Genomic DNA, 24,711 nt, shown 5'->3' on the forward strand with positions numbered 1-24,711 from the left:
CTGAGCATCTACTCTTATTGAAACAGAGATAGCATCCTGTCCTGTTTTCAGGATCCCATCAGCTAACACGGGAACAATGAGAGTCAGCCATTTTCATTGGTAATAGCATTTATGGAAATTCATATATGTGTGTGTGTGTGTGTGTGTGTGTGTGTGTGTGTGTGTGTGTGTGTGTATTTACTCCAAATATAATGTTGACACAACCATAAAGCACCGGCTACAAATCAGATGCATGTGTTATATGTAACCTGTTGTAACCTGCTGAGAAAGTAATGAATTTCCCCTCCCTTACACCAGGGAAATAAAAAGCTGGAATTCTGAGTTTTTAATCAAACCAGAAAGTGAGAAATAAACAGAATATGCCAATGGTGCCTGTTAATCTCCTCAAAGTTTCTACAGGGATGGGCCCAGCCAGAGGCCTTCATTTCTATGGAAACCAAGAAAGGCAGTTTGGATAAAAGGAAATGAAACTAAGGCAAGGAAAAGATTGAATGCATTCTGAGCAAGACTGAATTCCAAGTTTGGTCAGCCAAGGCAGTTTGAAGCTTTGGAGGCAAAGCCTTGAGTTTCCCAGCACTGACAAAGGCCTTTTGCAGCCTTTGGGGGAGGGGGAAAGCCAAGGTCATGAACCTTTTTAAGCCTTAGGGCTGCCAAGGAAATCCAGCAGGAGGCTTGTGTATGTGGGGTGGGGTGGGGTGGGGGGCCAAAAGCGCAGGGGAGAGAAAAGAAAAAAGGAAGTAGTTCTTCAAACCCCATAATTGGGATGGCACCCCTCCTCTGAATCAAATAAAATTCAAATTATTAATGCCTGATGGAAATGTTCCTGATGCCTGACCTGCTCATATCACTCATATCCGTAGTCTCTCTCACCAGGAGAAAATACTCTTTGGAATAAGTACAGGGTGTTAGAGAATCCAGGTAAGCAATAGAAACAATCCATACATTCATTTCTAATAATCGATTTCTTTCTTGCCGTCCCTTGACCTTAGATTCCTGAAGCAGGCTCATGCATAATTTATAAATCAGAGAAAACTCTGCACTTGCCTCCACTGTAACACGGATCACACAACTGCAATGGGCTGCTTGCTTGTCTCCACCACCAGATTCCTCACTACAAGTCAGGGTGTATGTAATTCACGATTGTATTAACAGAATCTAGCTCAGTGCCCAGCCCTTATAACAACTACTGCAATAGGAGCAGCTAACCTTTTTATAACAACAACTAACACACATTGCCCTTGGAGTGTGTCAGGTATGCTTTAAATTCTTTACACGTATCTACTTCTAAATCCTCTCTGTTGACTAACATAAAATAATGCCGAATGTCAACTATAATTTAAAAAATAGTGAAAAAAATTCTCTATGTTGATGTTATACCCATTTTATAGATGAGGAAACTGAAGCACAGAGAGTTCAAGATGCTTTCCCAAGGTTAGTGCTAGTAATGGTACAGCTGGCTGTCTGCTCCAGACCTGCTGTTCTTGATCCTGTAACAATGTGCTCAGTAAAGTTCTGTTGAATTAATGGCTTGCCGAGGACCTGTCCTTGTCCTCTTTTCTCTGACTCTTTCCCTACCTATGGTTATAACTATCTTCTGAGTTTCAGCTACTACATCTTTGCAAGTGATTCTTAGAACTGTATCTAGAGTCCTGATCTCTCTCCTAAGTGCCAATTTCCACTTGAGAGAAAGATATCCCTGCCTTCCATGTGTTTATGGTTTAGTCAAGAGACACACACATAATTAAGATGAAATCATTCATCCTACGTTACCACCTTACCTTCTCTCCCTCTTTTTCTTTATACACACACACACACACACACACAACACACCAGAAGTCCATATTCTCCTGCTTTCTCCTCTGCAGGATACAACTGACCAGAGCAGTATGTCCTGCTTCCCTTTTTCCTTGTCTCTCTATCAACCTAAAGACCCTCTAAAATTCCTGAATTAAAAATGAAATCAGATTTGCAGAACAATTCCATAAGGGAGACAGATGAGCAAAGCCATGGCTTTAATTTCCTCTGCCACGTGGGATGCTGTCTTAATTCAAAATTGCTAATGTCTTATGGTTTTAAAAAAATGATAGCAAGTCAACCACAGGACCCACAGGCTAAAGTGGTAGACATTTCCAAATAAGATTCACATTATTAACGCCTGACAGAAATGATCCTGATGCCTGAACCATCTCACGTCAATTTTCTCCGTCGTCTCTCTCACCAAAAGAAAATACTCCTTGGAAAAAGTGCAGGGTGTTAGAGAAACCATAGAAGCAATAGAAACATTCCATACATTCATCCTGACAATCGACTTCTTCCCCAACGTCCCTTGACATGTAGATTTCTGAGGTAGGCTCATCCATAACTTGTAAATCGTAAGCCCAAACTACCAAAACTCAGATTAATTTGTTGGTGACTGGCCTCTACCTTTTTCTGAAAGGAGAAGAAAAAGGCTTCTATTCCATGTGGCAAATATTAATTGCAAGCCCACACTACATGCCGTAAGCAGTGCCAGGCGTGGGGGCACAAAAAGGAAAGATGTTTTCCCATGTGCATATAGTTTAGTCAAGGAGACATACACAAACAAATAATGGTAAAGCAAAGAGAAGAGCCATAAACGTTAACAATAAGAAACAAAGCAAAGAAACAATTCTGATTTGGGCAATGCATGGAGTCAGACGAGGATTAGGATCTTTGAAGGGTTAGGGTCTCTTAAACTGAGACCTCAGAAATGAGTACCCATCTCCTGTGATCAGAGTTGAGAATCCTCCAACCAGTCCCCTGTGATCATCAAATTGAAAATGTTTACCCATTTGAAGGGTTGGGAATTACATCACATGGCTGTTTTACTTTTTATTTCTCTGGTTATTCACTAGGGGGGAATCAACGTCTTTTCATTTGATTTTATAGCCATTTGGGTTTCCTCTGTGGATTGCCCAATTATTTTTACATTGATTTTTAATATATTTTTTAAATTATTGATTTGAAAGAGTTTGCTAGTAACTATACTGCAAAAATTTCTAAGTCAGTCTTTAAATTCTTTTTTGTTTATAGCACTCTATGCCATAGAGAAGTTTCAACTGCGATAGAGTCAGATGTAGCATCCTTTCCTTTATGGCAGATACCTTCTGAGTCTAATAAAAAACTCGATCTGTAATCTGAAGTGATAAAGATAGTCATTTACATGTTTTTGTTAAAGCTTTAAAGTTTCGATTTTCATATTATCTATCTAGTGTTTATTTCGTGTATGGTGTGAGATAGGAATTAACGTTGTCTTTAGTCATATAGTCTTATTTACTAAATAATCCATCCTTTTCTCACCTACTATTATACCATCTCCATCATATGCCAAGATCCCACCAAAGTGTCGGTCTACCTCTGGGCTATTTTCTTCCATTAGTTTGTTTATTTCTATATCATCGTTCCTTTTTTAAACATTGTTTAAGTGTTATAGCCATCAAACTGACAAAATATAAAAATACTAAATGTGGCAACTGTATAGAACATTGGAAATTCTCATACAGTGCTGGTAGGGATATAAATACAATCACTTTGGAGAACAGTTTGACATTAGCATGTATGAGATTTTTCCTTTTTATAGCTGAGAAGTATTCCACGGTATAAATATACCACCATTTGTTAATGGATTTATCTTTGGACATTCATTTGGTTTGTTTCCAGCTCTTTGCTATTATGAATAAAACTGCTCTGAGAATAACTTTGTTGGCATAACTTTTTATTTCTGTGGGTAACTAGAAGTAGAATCAGTCAGTCCATGGTAAGTATATGTTTATTATAAGAAACTCCCAAACTGTTTTCCAAAGTGATTGCAATATTTTAAATCCCAAAAAGTAATTATGAGACTTCCAGTTTCTCTACATGCTTGACAAAACTTGATATTGTGACTCTTTAATTTTAGCCAGTCTAGAGTGACGTGGTAACTCATTGTGGTTTTAATTTGCATTTATTTGATGACTGCGATTGTGTATATTTTCATGTGCTTCTTGGACATTCATATATTTATTTTGGTGCAGTATCTATTCAAATATTTTGCCAATATCTTACTGGGTTGCTTATCTTCTTACTCTTGAGTTGTAAGAATTATATATATATAATCTGGATTCAAGACCGTTGTTAGATACATGCATCATGGATATTTTTCTCAGGATATTTTTTTCTTTTCTCAACAGTATCTTTCAGAAAGCAGAAGTTTTTATTTTGACAAAGTCCAGTTTGTCAACTTTTTCTTTTATGATCTGCCTATCAAGAAATTTTTGCTTACCACAAGGTTGTAAATATTGTCTTCTGTTTTCTTCTGGCATATGACATGAGCTTTTACATTTAGGTCCATGATTCATTTCCAGGTAATTGTTGTGTACGTTATGAGATGAGGTTCAGAACTCATTTTTTTCCGTAGGTATAATCAGTTGACCATATGTGTGAGGGCTCATTGAACTCCATTCTGTTCCGTTATCTATATTTGTGACCTTGGACCGCTGCTCCACCTGGTTCAGGTGAGCATTCCATTCAAGAAGCTCTGTTTGGGGGTTTTTGTATTGAACTCTCTTCCCTGCTCTGGGTTCTTTCCTGCCAGCCCACCGGAGCAAGAATTGACTATAACTCTAGCATGTTCCAGAACGTTTATTCTGAGACAAGGTGAACCCAAGGTCAATCTCCCAAAGTTAGGCTCCCAGGCGTACCTGCCCTCCAGCAGATCCATACCGGAGCCCCCTTGAATCCAGTTCCTGCTCCAGTCAGTCACCATGGGGACTAAATTCATTTCAGAAATGCAGGGACTTGAAGAGTTAATCTCCCACAATCTTTCTGGAAAAAATAATAATAATAATAATGACTTGGTAAATTACTTGGAAATTGGAAAATGAAGCTAAAAACAAAGAATTTTTAAAAAATGAATGGAAGGGTCTACAAAAAAATAGAATTATTCCAAGGATATAATGAAAAGACATATTAGATGACAGTTGTCCAGGAAGTTTATAAGACAATTGTCCCAAATTAGAATTTGAAGCCAAAGAACTCCAAGATGATTATCTCGAAAAAAAGAATGGATTTCAATCAACAAATCGTATTTAAACCCTGGAAGTATCTAGTAATTTAATAAGCAAGTGCCTTGTTTCCCTCAACAAGAAAAAAATGAAAGAATTAGAAATTCCAGGAAAAGCAAACAAATAACTGTGAGAAAATCCCTGTACAAATATGACACAAACCAAAATGACATGACTTTGAGCAATGGTGAAACGCCTGAGGAGAACTCGTGCGTGTTTGAACATCTCTTTTGAACTACACAGGCTTAGTTACACATGATTTCATGAGTATTTGGTTCTGCAGTAAGTAAAAAATACATAACTATAATATAACATTAGTGGTGACATTTTAGTTTTTAGAATCAATCTGCAGATAAAACAAGAAGTAAAATTAGAAATGGTTAAAAGTACTTCTCTTTAGGAGTTTAGATTGGTTGATGGGGCAACAGAGTTTAAGAGACTAGTTTTTCCCTGACCTTAATTTGTACTGCTTTGAACTTCTCCAAGTATAAGGGTTATTTTTAATAATAATTAAAAAAACAAACCCAATGTTGCTGTTTTCAACCAGCAGGATCTGGCTGGCTTATGCTAAGCCTAAATGCTGCATGAAAGACCTGACGTCGGGGCTTCATGACCCAACATTCAGTGCAAAGAATGTGAAATGATGCAGCTGGAACCATTTGCCTCAGTATACGTTAAGTAGATTTTGGTTCTCTAATTGAACATCTGAATATTTTAATAGTGGTATGACAGGAAGCAAGTGTCTATAAATATACTATGTTGCTCTTTCTGCTTCATTTATTGTTATAAATTGGTTTATTTTTTAAGCAATATATATTTTTTAAAAGCACTGTGGAAAAAAAACTGTTTAAGAAAGTACATACTTGTCTATATACAAAAAACGAAATGTTAAGTTATTTAACCTTTCTAATAGCCCAAATATAATAGTAGATTGGTGTCTAACAATCATGTGTAACAATGATCCTTGCAGACGTGTATCCAGAGTTCCATTTGGCCTGTTCCCTTCAGTCCCTTGCAGCATTCTCTCCCAAACTACCTACTGCTGGGCCCTCCACACTTCCAGAACCCTGTGGGAACAGGAGGGTCATGGAGAGGGGTGGAGGATTGGAGTGGAGTTAGTTTCAGGATGAGGCAGTGCTGAGGGAGAACCAGAGGCACTGAGAGCGGCCAGCTCGGGATTGGGAAGTGACTCCCAAGGCAGCACAGGGGAGCTTTGAGGTGAGCAGTGAGGAACAGGGTGGAGTGGAACCAATCTGCTCCAAAGGCAGGAAGAAGGCGTGGGGGCTGTGGGACAGCTGGCGTGGAATTCAGGGCATTGAACAGAGTGGCTCCGCAGGGAAGGGAATGAGGGACTGCAAGGCTGGGTCTGGTTAAGGAAAAGGGAGGGCAACACAGCCACCCCCTTGTGGTGTGAGAGTTGAATTGCTGTCATAGCAGCAGGCATTGCTCAAAAAAGGGTGCGCGACACGGGGCCTGCCTGTGGGAGGACATGCCATCTATCTTGAGGGGCATCAGCCACGTGGTCCAGGAACCAAGCCCACCTAGGGACTCTGTGACATGAAATGGAGATTCTGTTTAGAACTCGGAGCCACAAAGAATCTGATCACCGAGGCAGAAAAACCACTGGAGGACCACACCTGGCCTCAGTTGTGCTGTTACGTGTCTGTTCTGCTGCCTGCTCCCTGGCAACCTCTGCTTTCATCCTTAGAGCTGATACACTCAAGTAATCCTTTCTATTTCCACCCTGTGTCTGTCCTAGACACAGGTCGGTGTCCCAGCTCCTGGGTACTGAAGAAACACGGAGAGAAAATGCATTGTACACAACTGTCTGAATCGGAACCATAGTGAGTCCGGAAAAAGAAGCCGCTTCCACTGGTCCAGGTTTTTCAGAACTCCCCTTCTAGGCCCTTCTTGGTGGTGACAGCTGTCAAGTCCTATGAATTCTAGGATTGTCCTCAGTCCTGTGCCCTGCAAAACTCTGACACGAGGAACCATGGACCATTGATGGCCTTCTCTCTGCAGGGCAGGAAGAAATCTGTTTCCTTCCACCCTCAGCTTCGTGGGAGTTGGTGTAATGGCCATTATCTTCAGAAACATTCACCTAGGCTGCAATTCCAACCTCACCATTTTCTAGCTTCACAGCCTGGGAAAGTTTCTCAATCTTTCTGAGCCTCAATTTTAAAAACTGACAACTTGAGAATATTAACTACCTCCTTGGGTGGTTATGAGAATTAAATGAAATACTGTGCATAATGTGCCTAATTCACAATCTGGCATGTTGTATAGACACTCACTCATCTTTGTTCTCCATTGCCTAGACATAGCTAGGGTTGAATGAAAGTATTCTTGCCCTCTGAAGGGGAGCAGGATATGGCACCCTGAAATATGCCACTTCAGCATATTGCTTGTTGTGAATTAAAGTGACTTGAAAAACAGCTGGTGCAAGAAGGACACTCTGACCCTCCTAAGCCTCCCTGAAAGGAGGAAGTAAATCTCCCATGTGAAAGGCACCCTCCCCAGACCAAGCGGAAGACAGACATCCTTATGACTAGAGATAGGGAACTTAGGGCCCAGAAGGCTGTATAAAGAAACCGTGTTATTTCCTCACTAATTTACTACCCCAAGCCTATATTTCTTTGTCTTGCCGATTCTTCACAAATTTATTGTTTCTTTGTCTAAAAGGTATAAAAGCTGCAGGCTTGGGTCACTTTTTTGAATCTGATATTTTTAATGGGGCTCCTGTATATATGAAATTAAATTAGTTTTTCTCCTGGGAGTCTGTCTTATGTTGATTTAATTATTAGACCAGCCGAAGAACCTAGAAGGGAAGAAGAAGGGAAAAGTTTTCCTTCCCTACACTTCATCTCCCAGTTGAAAATTTTCTGGGACTGGAGGATCGGTGTCTCCCGCAGCCCACAGACAGACCCACAGCCTCTTGTCACTCACCACCTGAGCTTGGTGAGGTATGGTTTTCAGGCAGATTCTGCCTTCATTCTGTTTACATGGCAAGCATGCTGCAAGCAGCGGCAGTCTCTGGCTCCCGTCGCACCCACCCTGAGTTGCTCGGCTCCGGGGTCCCTGACTCTGTGCAGGGGGTGTCGCTGTACATCCAATGCCCACTAAGTTGGGGTTGAGGTTCAGTCTCAGTCCAGCCCCTGGAGCTCCCCAACCTTGCTTCATGCACCAACCCCGCAGAGCTTGTACATCAAAACCTCCATTCCAGCTGTGCCCTCTCTACTCTATCCCTTTAGCAACTAGAGAAGCTCCTTTATGTGACAGCATATAAGTCTGCAGGGCCATTCTAGCCACTTATTGAAGCGCGCCATCCCAGATTCAGACAGGTCTGGGCTCCAGATATCGCAAAGGCCCTGGGAAGCCTGCTGTTTCCTCTTTTCTTCTCTGCTGTTGTTTTCTATTCTTTAGAGCTCTTCCTTCCACTAAAGAAAACATGAAGCTGTCAAAACTGTCAGAATTGGGAATGTAATAAAATTTTTTTTACAACAATCAGGGGAGTGGTCAGTGAAGAGGAGGCTGCTAAATTTTGGTAAGAGAGTGTACGGTGTTTTGCTTACCCACCTACAGTACACCATTCCCCAGCTTGGCCAGTGGCTGCGGTGATGGCAGCTCATGTTTTAGATGGTACAGCTTGCGAGTGACACAGGGAGAAATTCAGACCTCATTACCAAAGAATTTTGGCTGTACATTTTGACCTGTCTGGTGGCTTCCTGAGGGATTGGCTCTGAGGCTTGCCGTTGTTTTGCGCCCCCTTAGAATTCTCTCAGGAGTGGAACGGCCTACAGGGCAGCATTTGTCACAAAAGTATTTAAAGGCATTCTATTACTGACTTCCACCTGGGACAAGGGATGGAGAATAGGACAAACAACAGACAAACCAAAAATCCTCGGAAGGAGGAGACTGAGGAGGAAGATACATAAAGGAATAAAGACTTCGATGGGCTCCCAGGTAGAACAGGGAATCTGAAGGGCCATGCGCATGCCCGAGTCTGAATGCATGCTCAGAAAAAACCTAAGGTGATCCTCTGTTTGCACCTCTGGCTGATCTTTGAGCTCCATGAAACAGGAGGTGAGGGTTAAAACAGAGCTGTATGTTGTCTGACTAAGCATTGAAGTGCTCCAGTTCAGAAACAATTTGCAAAGACTGAAAATACTGCCATATATATATATATATATATTTGGCTCCAGAAATTTAAGGAAATATCTCTCATGTCACTGGCTGAGCACTGTGATGATGAAAGAGAGACATGCATGATCACACTTGACAAGAAATACAGTCTTGAATGCCAACTATAATTATATATATATGTATATATACGTATATATATACTTACAAGAAGCGGAGTACAGCATTAGGAATAGAGACAGTGGAAATGTAATGGCTCTGTGCGATGTCAGAGGGATAGTGGATGGGGGAGGTGGGTTCACACAGTGTGAGGGATATAAATGATAAACGTCTCAATATTACTTTGTCTTGTGCACCTGAAACTAATAAAAAAAAAAAGAAATACAGTCTTTACAAAATCATTTTAAAAAGTCACTAAACAAATGGATGATTGCAGCCCACAGGTAACATCAAATCATGGAGTAAAGGGACACTAGACAGTAACTTAAAATCATATGAAGAAATAAAGAATACCAAAAAAAAAAAAAAAAAGAATACCAGTAAAGGTAACTATATAGGTAAATATGAAAAACAGTATTATTATATTTTTGGTTTGTAAGTCCTTGTTGTTTTCCTATATGATTTAAAATACAAGTGCATAAAACAATAATTGTAAATGTATGTGTACAGGCACATAATATATAAAGATATAATTTGTGACAAGAACAACATAAAGATGGGTGTGGTACTTATAGAAGCACAGGTTTTGTACGCTATTAAAATTACATTTATATCAATTCAAACTAGGTTGTTTGAAATTTAGAATGTTAATTGTAATCCCCAGGGTAACCACTAAGAAAATTGCTTAAAAATATACAATAAAGAAATGAGAAGATAATCAAAATGGTGCACAAGAAAAAAAAAGGCTCATTCTGGCTCATTCTGTCAAAAGATGCAAGAATTGCCTTTTGTTAGAAACTGACATGTAGCCTATGGGCAAAATGAGGTTCCTCTAAACAGAAATTCAACCCACATAACACTTTTAGCAAAAATGTAATATAAATAAATGTGAAGCATTATCTAAGGAATATAATGACCCAGGAGCTTCATATGGTCTGAGCACATTTTCTACCATTGCTGCTATGAAACTGACACCTTGTGCCAGGTAGCAGGCCAGTACTTTCCTACATATGATCAGCAAAACTTTCACACTGTGATGTTGATGGATTTAACACACACGAGAGCTCCTGTGGCCAAATACGTTTAGAAATGCTGGGTTCAATGGAATTCAAGAAATGTCTTTACCACGGGACTCTTCAGAGTCTATATCATATTGAGCATGTACACTGAGTCCTTAGGAGGTGGGGATAACATGCACATTTCCCAAATTTTGGTCATGGAAAGAATCTATCATTTTGGAGAGTGAAGCGTTAGAGAAAATTCTCTAGAGAATGGTGCTGAAAAAAGTTAAGCATAATATGGAGGTTTTCTATACCCCACTATCTTCATGGCCATAGTTGTGGTGATAGCATTTAGGGTTGCTGTGTGATAACCTAAGTAACATACGTGGCTCAATACTTTCCAGATCTTATGATAAGATTTAGGTGTCAAGGAAAACTCAATAGAGCTTCCCCACACCCCTGTTTGATGTAAAACTGAGGAACACGAACATCAAAGCTAAATAGACCTAAACTCAAATCCTTGTTCACACTACTCAGCACTGATCATGGACTTCAGTAAGTTCTACAAAATAACCTTCAGAGCAACATCTAGATTAGTGTCTGACTGAATAACAGGGCATGATAACCTAGACAAGTTAACATATAAAAACTGACCATCACAGCCCACTCTTGTCAACTTGGCATCCATACACATCTTAAACCATTCTTAACCTCCAAGTAAAGAACAAAGTCATACTTCCACATGATTCTGGTATCACTATTCTGTGTACAATCGAAAACAGGCTAATTCGTTCCCCAGAAGAAGATACAAAACCTTGGGTGATATTCACTTTTCTTCTTTGATATCCTGCGACTTACATACAGTGATATAAAATTAACTAACACTATTACATCTCATGGTAAACGACCAGGAGATAAGACCTTAAGCAACATATTTAACCTCCCTGAGTTCATCTGTTAAAAGGGCTTATAATACCTATGAGGGTTATTTGCTCATTCACTCAGCATTTATTTATATCATTATAAACTATGTAGAGTACAGTATTGAACTAGACACAATCTTTGCTCTTAACTAGTAGACAGGCAGTGAGATGAGGTCTCTCAGGAGTTTGGTCCAGGGCCTGGAACAGAGTAATGCTTGAGAAACTTTAGTTGACTTCACCTTCCTTCTGGAATGAAGAAGGCACAGCTTTCTGAATAACCACAGTCATTGCCGGTATCTCTTCATTCTACCCAAAGAGACTATTCATCCTGCATTAGAAAGAGCCCCGAAAACTTTTCCAGATCTAAAGAAACTACCATTCAGGGAACTTGGAATAAAGAGAGCACTACCACATTTCTGTGGATGGGTGCCATGATTTGTGTTTAAGGGCAATACATTAAGATGACTCAATGGTTCTCCTTAAGCCCCAGTATCCATGGCAACCAGCAAATCTGCTGGCTTGGATCAAAACAGAATCATCAACTCAAGTGTGAGGAGACACTTAGTGAGTTAAACTCTCGTTTTATAAACTGGACTCACTGAACCATTAGTATTTCCCAAAGAATTAAGTCTTAAGTAAACATAAAACACTCGAGAGCTTCACATAATGAATGTTATATCATAGTGGCTTATAACAGAGGTCAATGAAGTATCACAAAATTCACTTTTCTAGAAATGGCAACTGCTTCATCATTGCATTACCAAAAGCAATTTACCCACAGACTCTTGGAAAATTGAATTCCCCTTCTCTATTCATTTGTAGGCATAAGGAGTCAAATATTCACCACCTTAAAACTATTTCCTTTCCATTGCTTTCTCTCTATAACAAAATGTTATGAACCTTCCAACCCTTCTGTGTGTTTTCCCAGACATTTTCAATGTAAGACAAAAACATAAAGACTGAAACAAGCCTAGAAAGGTGGACTTTTTTTACTTTAGTCTAGGAAATATAAACAGATCCAATTTCATTCTTTAAACTTGAAATCGTGTACATGTCTAAGAGAAAAACAATTCAGCCACCACCTGTGCCAAGCATCATGATTAATAGAGTGTGGAGTCAGGAAGATGAGCAAAACAAGACCCTTCAGGCATAGTTCATCTAGCAACTAGTGAGAGGTGAATGAAGGACAGAAAACCAATTTTTTTTTTTTTAAAAGGTGGAAATCTACAAGCCTACCTATCACATGAGCAAAACACTTATACCTGTGACCATACACAAAAGCTGTGAGGTTTCCCAGAAATTTTCCTGGTATGCTTCTCAGTAAAAATGAATCATAGGAGAGACTTTTTGTTATCAAAAAAAAGATCACTGTTCACTTAAAGCCTCCTCAGAGTGTGCCATGTCCTAGGTGCTGAAACTGTGCAACTGACAGTCTCTACTCATCCACGAGCTTCATTCAACCCAGTCGGAAACACTTAGGGCAGCAGGCAGCTCCCGGATGGTGTTGCTTTATGATAGAGATAATCCAAGGGCTACGAGCGCGCCAGGAGGGACACCTAACCCAGACTTGAGCCTTCTTGAATGTGACTGCTCCAAACTGAGACTTGGAAAATAAAGCATCTGCTAAAGGAAGGTACTACGAGTGCTGAGGATTGGGCAGAGGCCCCAGTTGAAAGAGAAAAGCATGTTGAAAGGTTTGGAGCAAGAGCGATCACAGAACGTAGAAAGTGTTAAAGACAGTTCAGGTTCCCTGGAGTTTGGGACCCTTTCTCTCACTAGGAAAGAGAGGATTATGGTTACAATTCTAAGGTGGGGCGAGCCTCTAAGCAGGCATTCATAAAATGACAGGTGGCAAGTGCCAGGACAGCAGCAAGCGTAAGACCCCCAAGAGAGTATTTCACCAATCCTTGTGGGACAAGGCAAGCTTCCCTGAGGATGAAGCCATCCATTCTGTGAACTGAAGGATAAAGTAGGAGTAACCAGCCACAGAGGATGAGCTAGGAGACAATAGCCCACAGAGGAGCCAAGTAAGAGAGCCAGGCAATCACAGACGTCAGGGGTAAGGAGTGTCTGCAGTGTATCGGAGAGAAAGGACAACAGATTGGGATGGAAAAGTAAATAGGGACCAGATGAAACAGGGTCCATGTGCATTGTTAAGGATTTAGGATTTATCTTAAGTCTAGAAAACTCTTAAACATAGGAGTATCATAACCATCTTTACCTTTTAAAAGATCATTCTGAAAGAAAAAAGCCCTGCAGACAAACGTTGAACTCTGGTTGATGATATGCATGGCTTGAATTATTTAGGAGGAAATAGGCTGATGTCTGTGATTTACTTTAAAATGCATGAAAAATGAGAAGCTTGATGGATGACTAGAGGACTGATGGTTGGCTAGAGGTGTGACAAAGAAAACATAGTGAAATGGTAATGGTAATGGTAAAATCTTAAGTGGGGGTGTATGGAGGTTCATTGTAAAATTCTCTCCACTTTCCTTATGTTTGAAATTTTTCATAGTAAAATACTGGGAAATTAGATCATTCTGGCTGCTGCTTGGACAAAACTTTGGAAAAGGGCAAGGGAGCCAGGTAGGAGGTTGTGGCAGGAATTGAGGCAAGAGATGATCAGGCCCAGACAGAAGGGGGAGAAACAGGGATAAAAGAGTTTGAATTCACGAGGTGTTTAAAAAGTCAAATCAACTGCTGTGGTGATGGGATGGATAAAGGGGGAAGGAAGAGGTGGGGATGAACAGACCCTGTTTCCCTTGACCTTGCTGCAAACCAATTACGAGTAGAGACAAGGATGGTCCATAGAGTTGGGGGGTGAGAAGAAGGACTCATAAGACCCACTAAGAACTCTGTGTCACCAATGTCTCCGCCAGCTGGACTCTGACTTCAGATTCTCACCAGGAGATTTCTGGCACTAGTTCTCTGCTTTTTTAGTCTGTTCTCGAACTCAGTGGGCTTTGGCATCCTGGGCAACCATGTGTGCAGGGGGAGAGGGAGAGAGTCACTACAGCCCAGCCTGGGCTGTGGTCCCAAACCAGAGGGGCTGGGCTGCTTCTTCCACCGCTCTACCCACCTCCCCCCAGAACTCTCTGAATGCTGCTGCCGCTCTGCTCTCAGCAATTTAAGTGTTGTTTTGTTTGTTTTTTAAGAAGAAAACTGTTCGGGATGAGCAGCTTCCAATAGCCCATCCACAGCCAGCCTTGATTTATCAGCTTTCAGTCAGAAAACAGATTTCTCGGCAAGACTCAATAACAATAAGGCACAAATGAGTTTTCCTCAAAGGCCGCACACTGCCTCCCTGGGGAGACGTCAGCCATCATATTCCCTTCCTCCCACCCTCCCTGCCACCTGCGCTGGCTGTAATTTTAGCTCATTTCCTACAGCTTTTTCCTAAGACATTAGCAAGTCCCTCACCCTCTCCCCTCCATGTGAAAGACATTTACCCGAGGACCTGTTTTCCTTTTCAGTAATTACTTCTGGACTTCATTTCTGTATTCTTGTCCTGGACACTTCCACAGCCGTCTGAAACTTAATGTTAAACCCTAACGCTTTGTCGTGCTGGGGACCCTGCTCGCTGTGCCATTTGTCGTGCAAGGCAGCCTGCAGGGCTTCTAGTCCCGCTCCCCACATAAGAACGCAGGACATGGTGAGGCCAAAAAGGAACACTCACGGAGCCATAGATAGGGGAGTCACACCACTATAATCTCACTGGAGGCTCGAGCCACACAACCTGCAACTTGCTGTCCACTTTTCTGCCTGCCAACCGACCGACCAACCAACTCAGCCGTGGCAGTTATATCAGTGGCTAATTGGCTAACTGGTTCCAGCTGATGGTCCATTAGCCACAGCTGATGGCCATCTACTACCCAAGCCAGCACCTTTCCATGTGAGGCTGAGAGCCTGGAAACTGCTCTCTGGGACTCTGTCCCCACACTCTCTTACCTAGTCAAGGCTTAGAGCTTCCTCAGTACAGTTGTTCCTTGAACAGCATGGGTTTGCACTGCCTGGGTCCACTTCTCCGATTTGCTTCAATAAACACAGTCAACCCTTCCCATCTGGCATCCATGGATTCAACCAACCAGAGATCGCAAATAGTATTTTTGAATTCCCAACTGCAGATTCCCAAACACAGATGGAAAACTGTTTTCCATCCGCAGTTGGTTGAATCTGAGAATGTGAAGGGCTGATTGTAATTAAGCTTTGGGGGAGTCAAAAGTTACATGTAGATTTTGGACTGGGTAAGGAGGGTGGTGTTAGCTCCCTTAACTGTCCCCCGCAATGTTGTCCAAGGGTCAACTGTATTTGTGAGGACTTGAACAGGACACACACACCTGCTTTTCTCCTGCCGAATGGATGCTCATGGGAAGAGAACCACTTGGTATCGGATCCTAAAATGGAGACTCCTAACTCTGTTTAGGGCAGGACCATGGGAGGCTGGGCTGGTAACCATCACTGTTCCCAAATAAAGCCAACATGTGTTTCCCAACATGCAATCTGATTATGGCATTTGGCTTTTATTTATTTATTTATTTATTTATTTATTTATTTATATTTATTTTTTTAAGACTTCACTTGAGACCCAGACAGCCCCTTCCTTTTCCATCCTGGAGGTCTCCCCTTCACCTACATCAGATATGGAGTCGTGTTTACCTGAGTTCAGATTCTAGCAGTTAAAATAGGGAAGGCATTCACTCTAGGGGTCATTGCAAGGAGTAAGCCGGACCATATACGGTAAAGTCATCATAGGTTCTTGGAAACTGTGACTTTAAGAAAAACAACTTATAATAAAATCAATTTTACCTCAGGCTAATTGATATCAACAAGACTTAAGTTCCTACAGTATCTCATCAACATTATACTGAAACAACGGTGAATGAAACATTGTTCGATAACCGGCTGTATTTCACAGACAACGGTCTCTGCACGCTAAGGGAGGCCGTTACACAGGTTGCGGAAGGACTTTTTTGGGTTTTGTTTGTTTTGTCTTTGGTTGTACATTTAAATTCTGGGGTCCCCAAGGCCCCACTTTATCTGTGCATCTCTGTGCTGCTGGGTCTGCTCTCCAGCAGGAACCTTAGCTCCTGGGGGCTGAGACAGGTCACTGGGATGAAGCCACTGGTTCATCCCAGGTAATATGCTGATGAAGGGGCAGCAGAACTGAGGAACAGAGAGAGAACAAGGCACAGAGCGAGAAAGGCCTCGGAGGACAAAAGGATAGGAATGAAACCATTAAGACTTAACTCTGCTGGGTGCGATGCCAAGTCATCTTCATGAATTTTCTCTTTCATTTTTCCCCCCAACAATCCCATTATAAGAGGATAGCCCCCTTCACAGATAAGAAAACTGACAGAGAGTTTAAGTCATTTTCTCAAGGGCTTCTAGCTGGCAAGTAGCAGAGCTGAGAGCGGAACTCCGGAGCTGACTAAAGGGCCCAGGATCTCACCCATTATGGGGTCTCTTTCTCTGAAAAAGCGAAACCCTTTCTCAGAAACCCTCCAGCTCCAGCAACAGGAGGTCCCTATACTTGGGTAAGATGGACGCTATTTAACTGGAGCCACCTGGACTTCTGCATTTGCACCTGGACTTAGTAGGCCCTGAAGAGGGTAATAAAGGGGCAGGACTGTGGAAGTCTCTGCCGCCTCACAATCTCTGGAGGTGGGAGGAAGTGACTCCTGTTTTGAAAGTAAGTATGAAGAAAACACTAGAAGGGGCAGCATCCTTCCTGTTTTACCTGATATACTTGGTTCTTTAAAGGATACTCTCTGTGTCTGTGTTTGAAACTGGTGCTGGGGAGAGAGGGCAGCCTTAGATTTGGGCTCTGAAGATGCTGAGGTCTCCACCCTCAGATGTCTGAGTCTCTAAACTTGGGCTAAGCCAGAGGTTTTCAGTTTCACTGTGATGGGTCCACAACCGGTTCCTGCAAGGCTGGAGGGACTGGGAGAGCCATGGGCTCCTGGGTGGGAAAAGGCTGAGGGAGCCCTGTTTCCTAAAGTGTTGGGCTTTTGAGACGAGGTGTTCTGCCATTCCCACCTCCACCCCCCTTTGGTCTCCCTTTCCACTACGTCCTGTTACCAGAACTACCCAGAACAGAGTTGGAAACATAGTGCTCCACAAACATCAAAAGAAAAGCCAGCTTCCTCGTTCCTGTAACAAAAATCACCTTTGGATGTGAAAGGCTCTCACATCTGACTCTTGCCCGGGCATGCTCCTGGCTCCGAAATGGCAGCGGGGCTGATGGGGGCTTGGCTGCGTAGCCTCGTGCTCAGGCTGGGTCTCAGAGGGGTTGAGGCTGTGAGAGGCACAACCTCTCACGGAGGGAAGCACAGAAGGAACAGCGGAGGGAACCAGCTGCCTGAGGACCCCTCAGAGGGGCTAGAGTTAGCGTTGGCATTTGAGGGGCTAAGGACTGCATTTGTCACACTACGCAGTCCCACCATGCCCTTTGCCCCGTGTAGAATCTGGTTATTGAGGCTTTGTTTAGTTACTTCCCCAAGATCAAAGCTCTGAGTGTCACTGAATTAGAAAGGCTGCCTCTGAGCAGAGAAGGGCCAGGAAAAGTTCCCCCAGGGAAGGTTGGTACCATTCTACCCCAACCCTCACCTTAGCCCAGGTCTCTCCTCCCTGGGCTTTCCTTGCTGTGTCTGTATAGTCGTTGGAGGTGGGTGTCAGACCTCTAAGGCCTATTCCACCTGCCCTGACATTTGGTGACGTTGCCTCAGACAGAGCCCTAGGAGCGGCCAGAGCATCATGGTCACTGGGGGGAGGCTTGAAGCCCACAATCACTCCTTGGGATAGCAGAGGGAGTGGAGCACGGTGTCCTTTCTGTCACATGATCAGGTGGATCTCCTCTCTGCAGTCGGCTATGGAATGGTGGTGGCAGCTCCTGTTAGGACTCGGGACAGTCACACCCATCTGGGCTGGGGACGAGCTGCTCAATGTCTGCATGAAGGCCAAGCACCACAAGCGAGAGCCCAGCCCGGAAGACGAGCTCTACGAGGAGGTATAGAGGCCAGACCTGGTCCAGGGGTGGGAGGGGGGCTGTTTGGGCAGATCAGGGAAGGGACACAAAAGCCAAGGTGGTTTCTGAAGCCTCATCGACCCTGACTCGTTCGGATCCTTAGGTTGGGATTTGAGTAAAGCCCACTGGAGGGACACTATGACCTTTTGAGACCATAATTGCTGAGGGATTCAAAGTTCCCATTCCTGAGCTGCCCAGCCCCTCGGGAAGCAGGGGCAGGTGGTTATTCCAAAGGCTCTTTGTTGGTTCTGCATAGATTCAAACGAACAAGGTCCTGCTTCTCTAGCCTTCCTACCAATAGGCCTTGGGGACACATATGACTTCAGTGACTCCTTCCCAAGCTCCTGAAAGCAAATGACAAGATTGTGGGAGAAAGAACAGAGCTGGTGTCTACCTGGCATTTACTGAACCTTTCTCAGCTACCTCTCATCCAAGGCAACTCCACATTCGCTTGCGTCTCCTGGGGTTCCTCTGCTGCCCTTCAGGAGACCCTGGAAGTCATGTTTCTAAGGGACTGTAGCAGGGAGGTCAGTGTGCAGTTGCCCTTTGGGTGTGAATATTGACAAATGATCAGCATTCCTTCTATATAGAGTGTGCTGGTCTAAAGACATTGTACTTGCCCAGGTCCTCCTCTAGGGGACATTTTTACCTTTCTGACCTAGACACTCATCAACCTCTGCCTCTTACCCTGTAAGGCCCCATGCCTTTTGCTTCTTCCACCCTCAGTGCGTGCCCTGGAAGGACAATGCCTGCTGCACGTCCAACACAAGCTGGGAAGCTCACCTGGATATATCCCTGCTCTACAGCTTCAGCCTGCTTCACTGTGGATTGATGATGCCGGACTGTCAGAAGCACTTCATCCAGGCTGTCTGCTTCTACGAGTGCTCCCCGAACCTGGGACCTTGGATCCAGCCGGTGGTAAGATTGCGCTGGGAGGTGGGAGGCACACCTGTGCAATAATGCCCTGTTACTAAGAGCCTGAGCTGCAGGATACTAGCAGGAACAGGCAACGCTCTCCTATGGGCAAGTACAGAGTCAGGAGCCGCTGTTGGGGAAGAGAATGGAGAGGAAGCTGCTTCTGGAGAATGGTCCTGGGCATGGAGGGGCGCCTGGTCAGATGAGAACAGTAGCATGAGAGACTATTTGAATCCCATCTTCTGTAGAAGCGGTGTAGCCTAGGACAAACTATTTAGCTTCATTGTTCTCATCGGTAAAACAATCCTTAGAGACTTCATAATAGAATATGTTCATATAATACCTGGTACAAGTCCCATTGTAGCTACTGACAGTCTTCAAATTTCTGCTCTCCGTTTCGTGTCTCTGGCTCTGCGTGCACCCAGGTGGGCCTGAGTGGGCAGGGAGAGCGAATTTTGGATGCACCACTCTGCCGGGAAGACTGTGAGCAGTGGTGGGCAGACTGCCACACATCCTACACTTGCCAATCTAACTGGCATGGCAGCTGGGACTGGAGTCGGGGTGAGTGGTACTTGACAGAGCCTGGGGAGAAGCGGGGCATGGGAGGCCCCCCACCTGGGGGAAGGTGCCAGCCCCCTAAGCTCCCCCAAAGCAAATGATGGGGATGTGAGGAGTAAGTTACCCATACCTTAATCGTTCACAGGGAAGAGCCGCTGTCCTGCAAGAGCCTCCTGTCACCCTTTCCCCCATTACTTCCCTACCCCGGCTGACCTGTGTGAGAAGATCTGGAGCAACTCATTCAAGGCGAGCCCTGAGCGTAGGGACAGTGGGCGGTGTCTGCAGAAGTGGTTTGAGCCTGCTCAGGGCAACCCCAACGTGGCCGTGGCCCGCCTCTTTGCTCGCTCTGCCCCGTCCCGGGAACTCTCCCGTATTCTCATGGCCTTCTCTCTCTCCCTGCCATTCCTTTCCTGAGAGCCCCTTCTTCTCCCACACACATGCCTGCAGGCCCCCAGCTGTGAGCCAGGCAAGGCCATGGCAGCCTCCTTCCTCAGTCCCTTCCTTAAAAGGAGCAGCCAGACTGAGGGGTGGGGTGACATTGAGGCTGCAGGACCCGGTGCCTGAGCCTCGCACATTTGGTTCTCGAACTCCTCTGCTGTCCTGCTCTGCCTTTCCCTGCCTGGGAGGCAGGGAGTAGCCAAGGTCTTTGTCCACCCCGTCCTGCCTTCAGGCCCTTCTCGTCCAGCACATGCCCACCTCCTTCCCTGGCAGAGCTGATGCTGACAGCCCTGGCCTCCTGTTCCATGACGGTGCCGCCACTAACACAGCAGTGGACCTTTCCTCTGTGTGACCCACTCTGTCCTAGCTCTGTGGTCAGGGAGTTAAGCTGCACAAAGAGGGAGCTGGTCTGTCTGCTGCACTGAAGTCGCAAAGTTGGTTGTTACTCTCCTAATAATGATGAACTTTTTAACACATACCAGCCCCTCTTGTTACATCCTTACAACACCTCTCTGGTAGAAGTACTTTCAACATCCTCCTGTTTTGAGGGGGCTGTACAGAAGACCAAAAACCGATGTAAAGATGGGGCCACCCAGACCTTTGGCTCTATGTTGGATACCAAGATTGAAGCAGCTACCTGAACTGCTTTCAGCTTTCTCTGCTACAGATGGGGCACTCGAGTTCTAAAACCAACAAAGAGCATCCTTCCAAGTGAGGTGCTCAGAGTTTGGAGTAGAGGACAGAAGAATGCAGCAGTGACGACAAAGCCCTTCACTACAAGTCTGCGAGAACAAGGGTGGGGATTCTGGGAAGGCCTCCCAAAGCGGGGGAGGTGTGAGCCCTGCTGAAGAAGGGTCATTTTATTGAGAACAGAAAGAAAATGCTACACTAAACCAGCTGAGTTCCCCAAGGCATGAACTATAGGAAGCAGGACCTTTCATTGCTCTTAAGTTAATAAATTGTGGCTTCAAAAATACATACAGGTAAAATTTCTTAAGAATAGAGGACTGTTATGAAATATCGGAGGGTATGTGCTTGGTAATAAAGCTGAGAGTTGAATGAATTTATTTTAGTATTCTTAGGTATAAATATTTAAAAATAGTCAAAGTAGGGTTGAAATGGAGACAGACAAAACATCTCTGGGAGCCCTACTAAATGTTACTAGTTACTGATCACTTACTCTGTGCCCGGGACTCTGCCAAGCTCCTAACATATGTTCATTTGAGCCTCACAAAAGCCTTGAGAGGTCCTCTTGTACCCCTATTTTTAAAACTAGGACAGGAGCATATGTAGGTTTGAAACCAGGTAAGTCTGACCCATGGTCCCAGCACATGAAGCTTACACTGAACAGTCTAGTCAGTCGTTGTTTGGGGCTGGAGCGATGTGGGGAGTGGAGGGAGAGGAGGCTGGCTCATGGCTTATCATGGTCAGAGAAGACAGACTGAGCTCTCTCCCTGTGTGTGGTTGGGAGGGGTGATGTATTTTAAGTAGTGCAGTGAAACGGTCAAATTTGCAGTTCAATTATTTTAATCAGAGTGGTCCATGCATGTGGCTAAAACACAAGGGTCAAAAGATGTCTAACACAGCAACAGAGGCCTCGCCAGCCAGACCCTGGGCCCCAGGGTCCCTCCCCAACGGCACCCAGGTCTGCATTTAGCTTTGAAATAGTTGCACAATGTGGTTTATCTTTTCTGCCACACATTCAGATGATTTTTTTTTTCCTCTCTCTGTTCTATTAGAATTTCTCAACTTAATCTTCCAATCTTTTTCATTTTGGCAATCCACTTTTAATTTTCAGGAGAATTTTTATTTTTTATTCTCTTGTCCTTCAAAGCCTGCTGTTTTCAGTTTTATGCATGTAATATCTTCGTACATCTCATTGAAGATCTCATCAGACTTTTTTTTCAAGCTTGCTTCTAGTCTCTGAATGACCTGTTTCTTCCAAGGTCAACCTGTTCTGTTTCTCTTTCTGCTGCTGGTTTTTCCTGTCTCTGGTGACTCTGGCTGAGTGTCCACATTTACGAGCGAGGACTGGGTTGACTTTTCTAGCCAGCGGCTGTAGGGGTCTTCCAGGGTTGTACATGTGGGTCTTCTCTCCCCTGACTAGCAAAGCAGGTAAAGAGCTCTGGGTACACGTGGAGGGCTTGTGGACTATAAGACTTTGGAGTGTGGAAATAAACGAAGACCCCAACCAAATGAGAACAAGCAAAGGCTATTTATTCAGAGATTCCCTAACAAGGGAGTCAGCCGCCATTACTTGTGTTTTGGCAGAGACTCAAAGGCAGGCAGAGTAGGGGGCAAGCTTTTTTTTTTTTAGGGAAGCTGTAGGTGGGCTAGCTAGAAGTGGGTCACCCTATGTGAGACCCATATTTGGCTTTCTCTGGTTGGTCTTCAGTTGGAAACAGGGATTAAAACTTAGGGAAGCTGTCAGTTATTAATCAAATCCTGGATGTTTGGGGTTAACTGTGAGAGGCGTTATTGTTTGGCTGTCTGGGCTGATCTAACTTCCTATAAGTCTGACTTATAGAGAGTAGGTGGCTTTCTGGACTGATCACTACAGATCATGGGTTAGAACTCTTTTATGTACACCTGCCCATTGTCCATTTGTATACACAGTCTCTCGAGACTGAGTTGGCTAGTGCTATATTGAAGTGTAGACCCCTCAGAGGCTAGAAAAGAATGGTTCTCTCTGGGGTGCCAACATCACGTATTTTACCACATGTGAAACTTCAGCACAATCCAGAATTTTAATTTTTTATCAAAGACCTCTTCCAAACTCCCCCAACCCAGGGTAAAACTTGGGTTGCCTGAGCTCTAAATTTGGGCAGAGGACACAGAGGACAAGCATGTGTAGACTTTCTCTGGTCTAACTTCCTATAAGTCTGACTTGTAAATAGTAGGTGGCTTTCTGGCCTGATTACTACAGATAATGGGATAGGACTCTATTTTATGTACACCTGCCCATTGTCCATTTGTATACACAGTCTCTCAAGACTGAGTTGCCGGCCAACTCTGAGCCCAGAACCGCTCAGAGGTTCTGTACAGCAGGTCAGCTCCTTTCTACACTGCAGCTGCCTCCTCCACTTCCTCTGGCCACCTCTGGTCTCTTTGGTGTGCTTTTATATGCTTTCCATCTTCTAAATATTTTTTGAAATCTCTTGTTCACTAGTGGTTTCCTTCACATTCTTTTAGTAAAGGAAGACTTAGAAATAAATATTTTAGTGGAATCTCAGTTATGATATCTTCTGTAACCAGCAGCTACAGATTTAAAAACCAAAAAACCAAAAAACTCATTGTTTAAAGAGGAGATTAAAAGGGGACCAAACTGGAGACAGAAAGGCTGAGGACAATGTATAGGATGAATTTGCAGGAGGGGAAGGAAATGGAAATCCAGGTGACAGAAACCTAATTGTGAGTAATGCCCTAGGAGGAATTGAGTCAGGCTACAGGAGAAGACAGCAGACTAGCAAGGAGGCAGATTCAGGAACTACTAGAAAGATAGAACCCATAGAAATGTGGACCATACTTTTGTATACAGTGCCACAAATACAGTAAGTCCTCATTTAACATCATCGATGGGTTTTGGGAACTGAGACTTTAAGCAAAATGATGTTTAATAAAACCAATTTCACCATAGGCTAATTGATACCGTGTTTCCCCAAAAATAAGAAATAGCTGAAAAAAAAAAAAAAAAAAAAAAAAGAAAAGAAATAGCTGGACATTAGAGCTGATTAGCTCTAATGCATCTTTTGGAAAAAAATTAATATAAGGCCCAGTATTATATTATATTTTATATTATATTATATTATATTATATTATATTATATTATATTATATTATATTATAGACCCAGTCTTATATTACAGTAAAATAAGACTGGGTCTTATATTAATTTTCGCTCCAAAAGACTCATTAGAGCTGATTGTCCAACTAGGTCTTATTTTCAGGGAAACATGGTATGCATATAAATAAGACTTAAGTTCCTACGCCATACTTCTGGTCATAAAGACCAAAAACACTTATAATATTAAATACTGAAAAAAATGTGAGCTATGAATACATTTAAGAAAGATTTATATAAAACCAAGTAAGACCATTATTTTCCATCCCCTTATTCCAGTTCAGGTTGTGGATGGCTGGAGCCTATCCCAGCAATCCAGGGTGAAAGGTGGAACCAAATCTGCACAGGACTTCCTTCCATCACAGGTCCGCTCACACACTCACACTCACACTCACACTCAGTCACACTGGAACAATGTAGACATGCAGGTTCACCTCACAGGCACATCTTGGGGATGTGGGAGGAAACCAGAATCCTCGGAGAAAACCCACACGGACATGTGGAGAACGTACAAACTCCATACAGACAGTCGCCCTGGCAGGAATTGATTCTTTTTTTCTCATCGACATTATAATGAAACGTTGAACAAAACAATATTATTTGAAGACCTGCTGCAGGTATAATATAAAGCATAGGGGAGAGTACTATCACGA

At 43.4% G+C, this 24,711-nt stretch overlaps 1 protein-coding gene across 1 annotated transcript; it reads left to right on the forward strand.

The window, feature by feature from the left end:
* Positions 1-18,151: 18,151 nt before the first annotated feature.
* Positions 18,152-20,194, forward strand: IZUMO1R (IZUMO1 receptor, JUNO; the record flags this gene model as incomplete). Its single annotated transcript, XM_081062313.1, has 4 exons — positions 18,152-18,289; positions 19,034-19,243; positions 19,648-19,783; positions 19,926-20,194. 4 exons carry the CDS (start codon positions 18,152-18,154, stop codon positions 20,192-20,194), a joined length of 753 nt encoding a protein of 250 aa, XP_080918439.1.
* Positions 20,195-24,711: the final 4,517 nt, after the last annotated feature.

The sequence above is a fragment of the Rhinolophus hipposideros genome, assembly GCF_964194185.1.
Source record: "Rhinolophus hipposideros genome assembly, chromosome: 10".
Classification (NCBI taxonomy): domain Eukaryota; kingdom Metazoa; phylum Chordata; class Mammalia; order Chiroptera; family Rhinolophidae; genus Rhinolophus; species Rhinolophus hipposideros.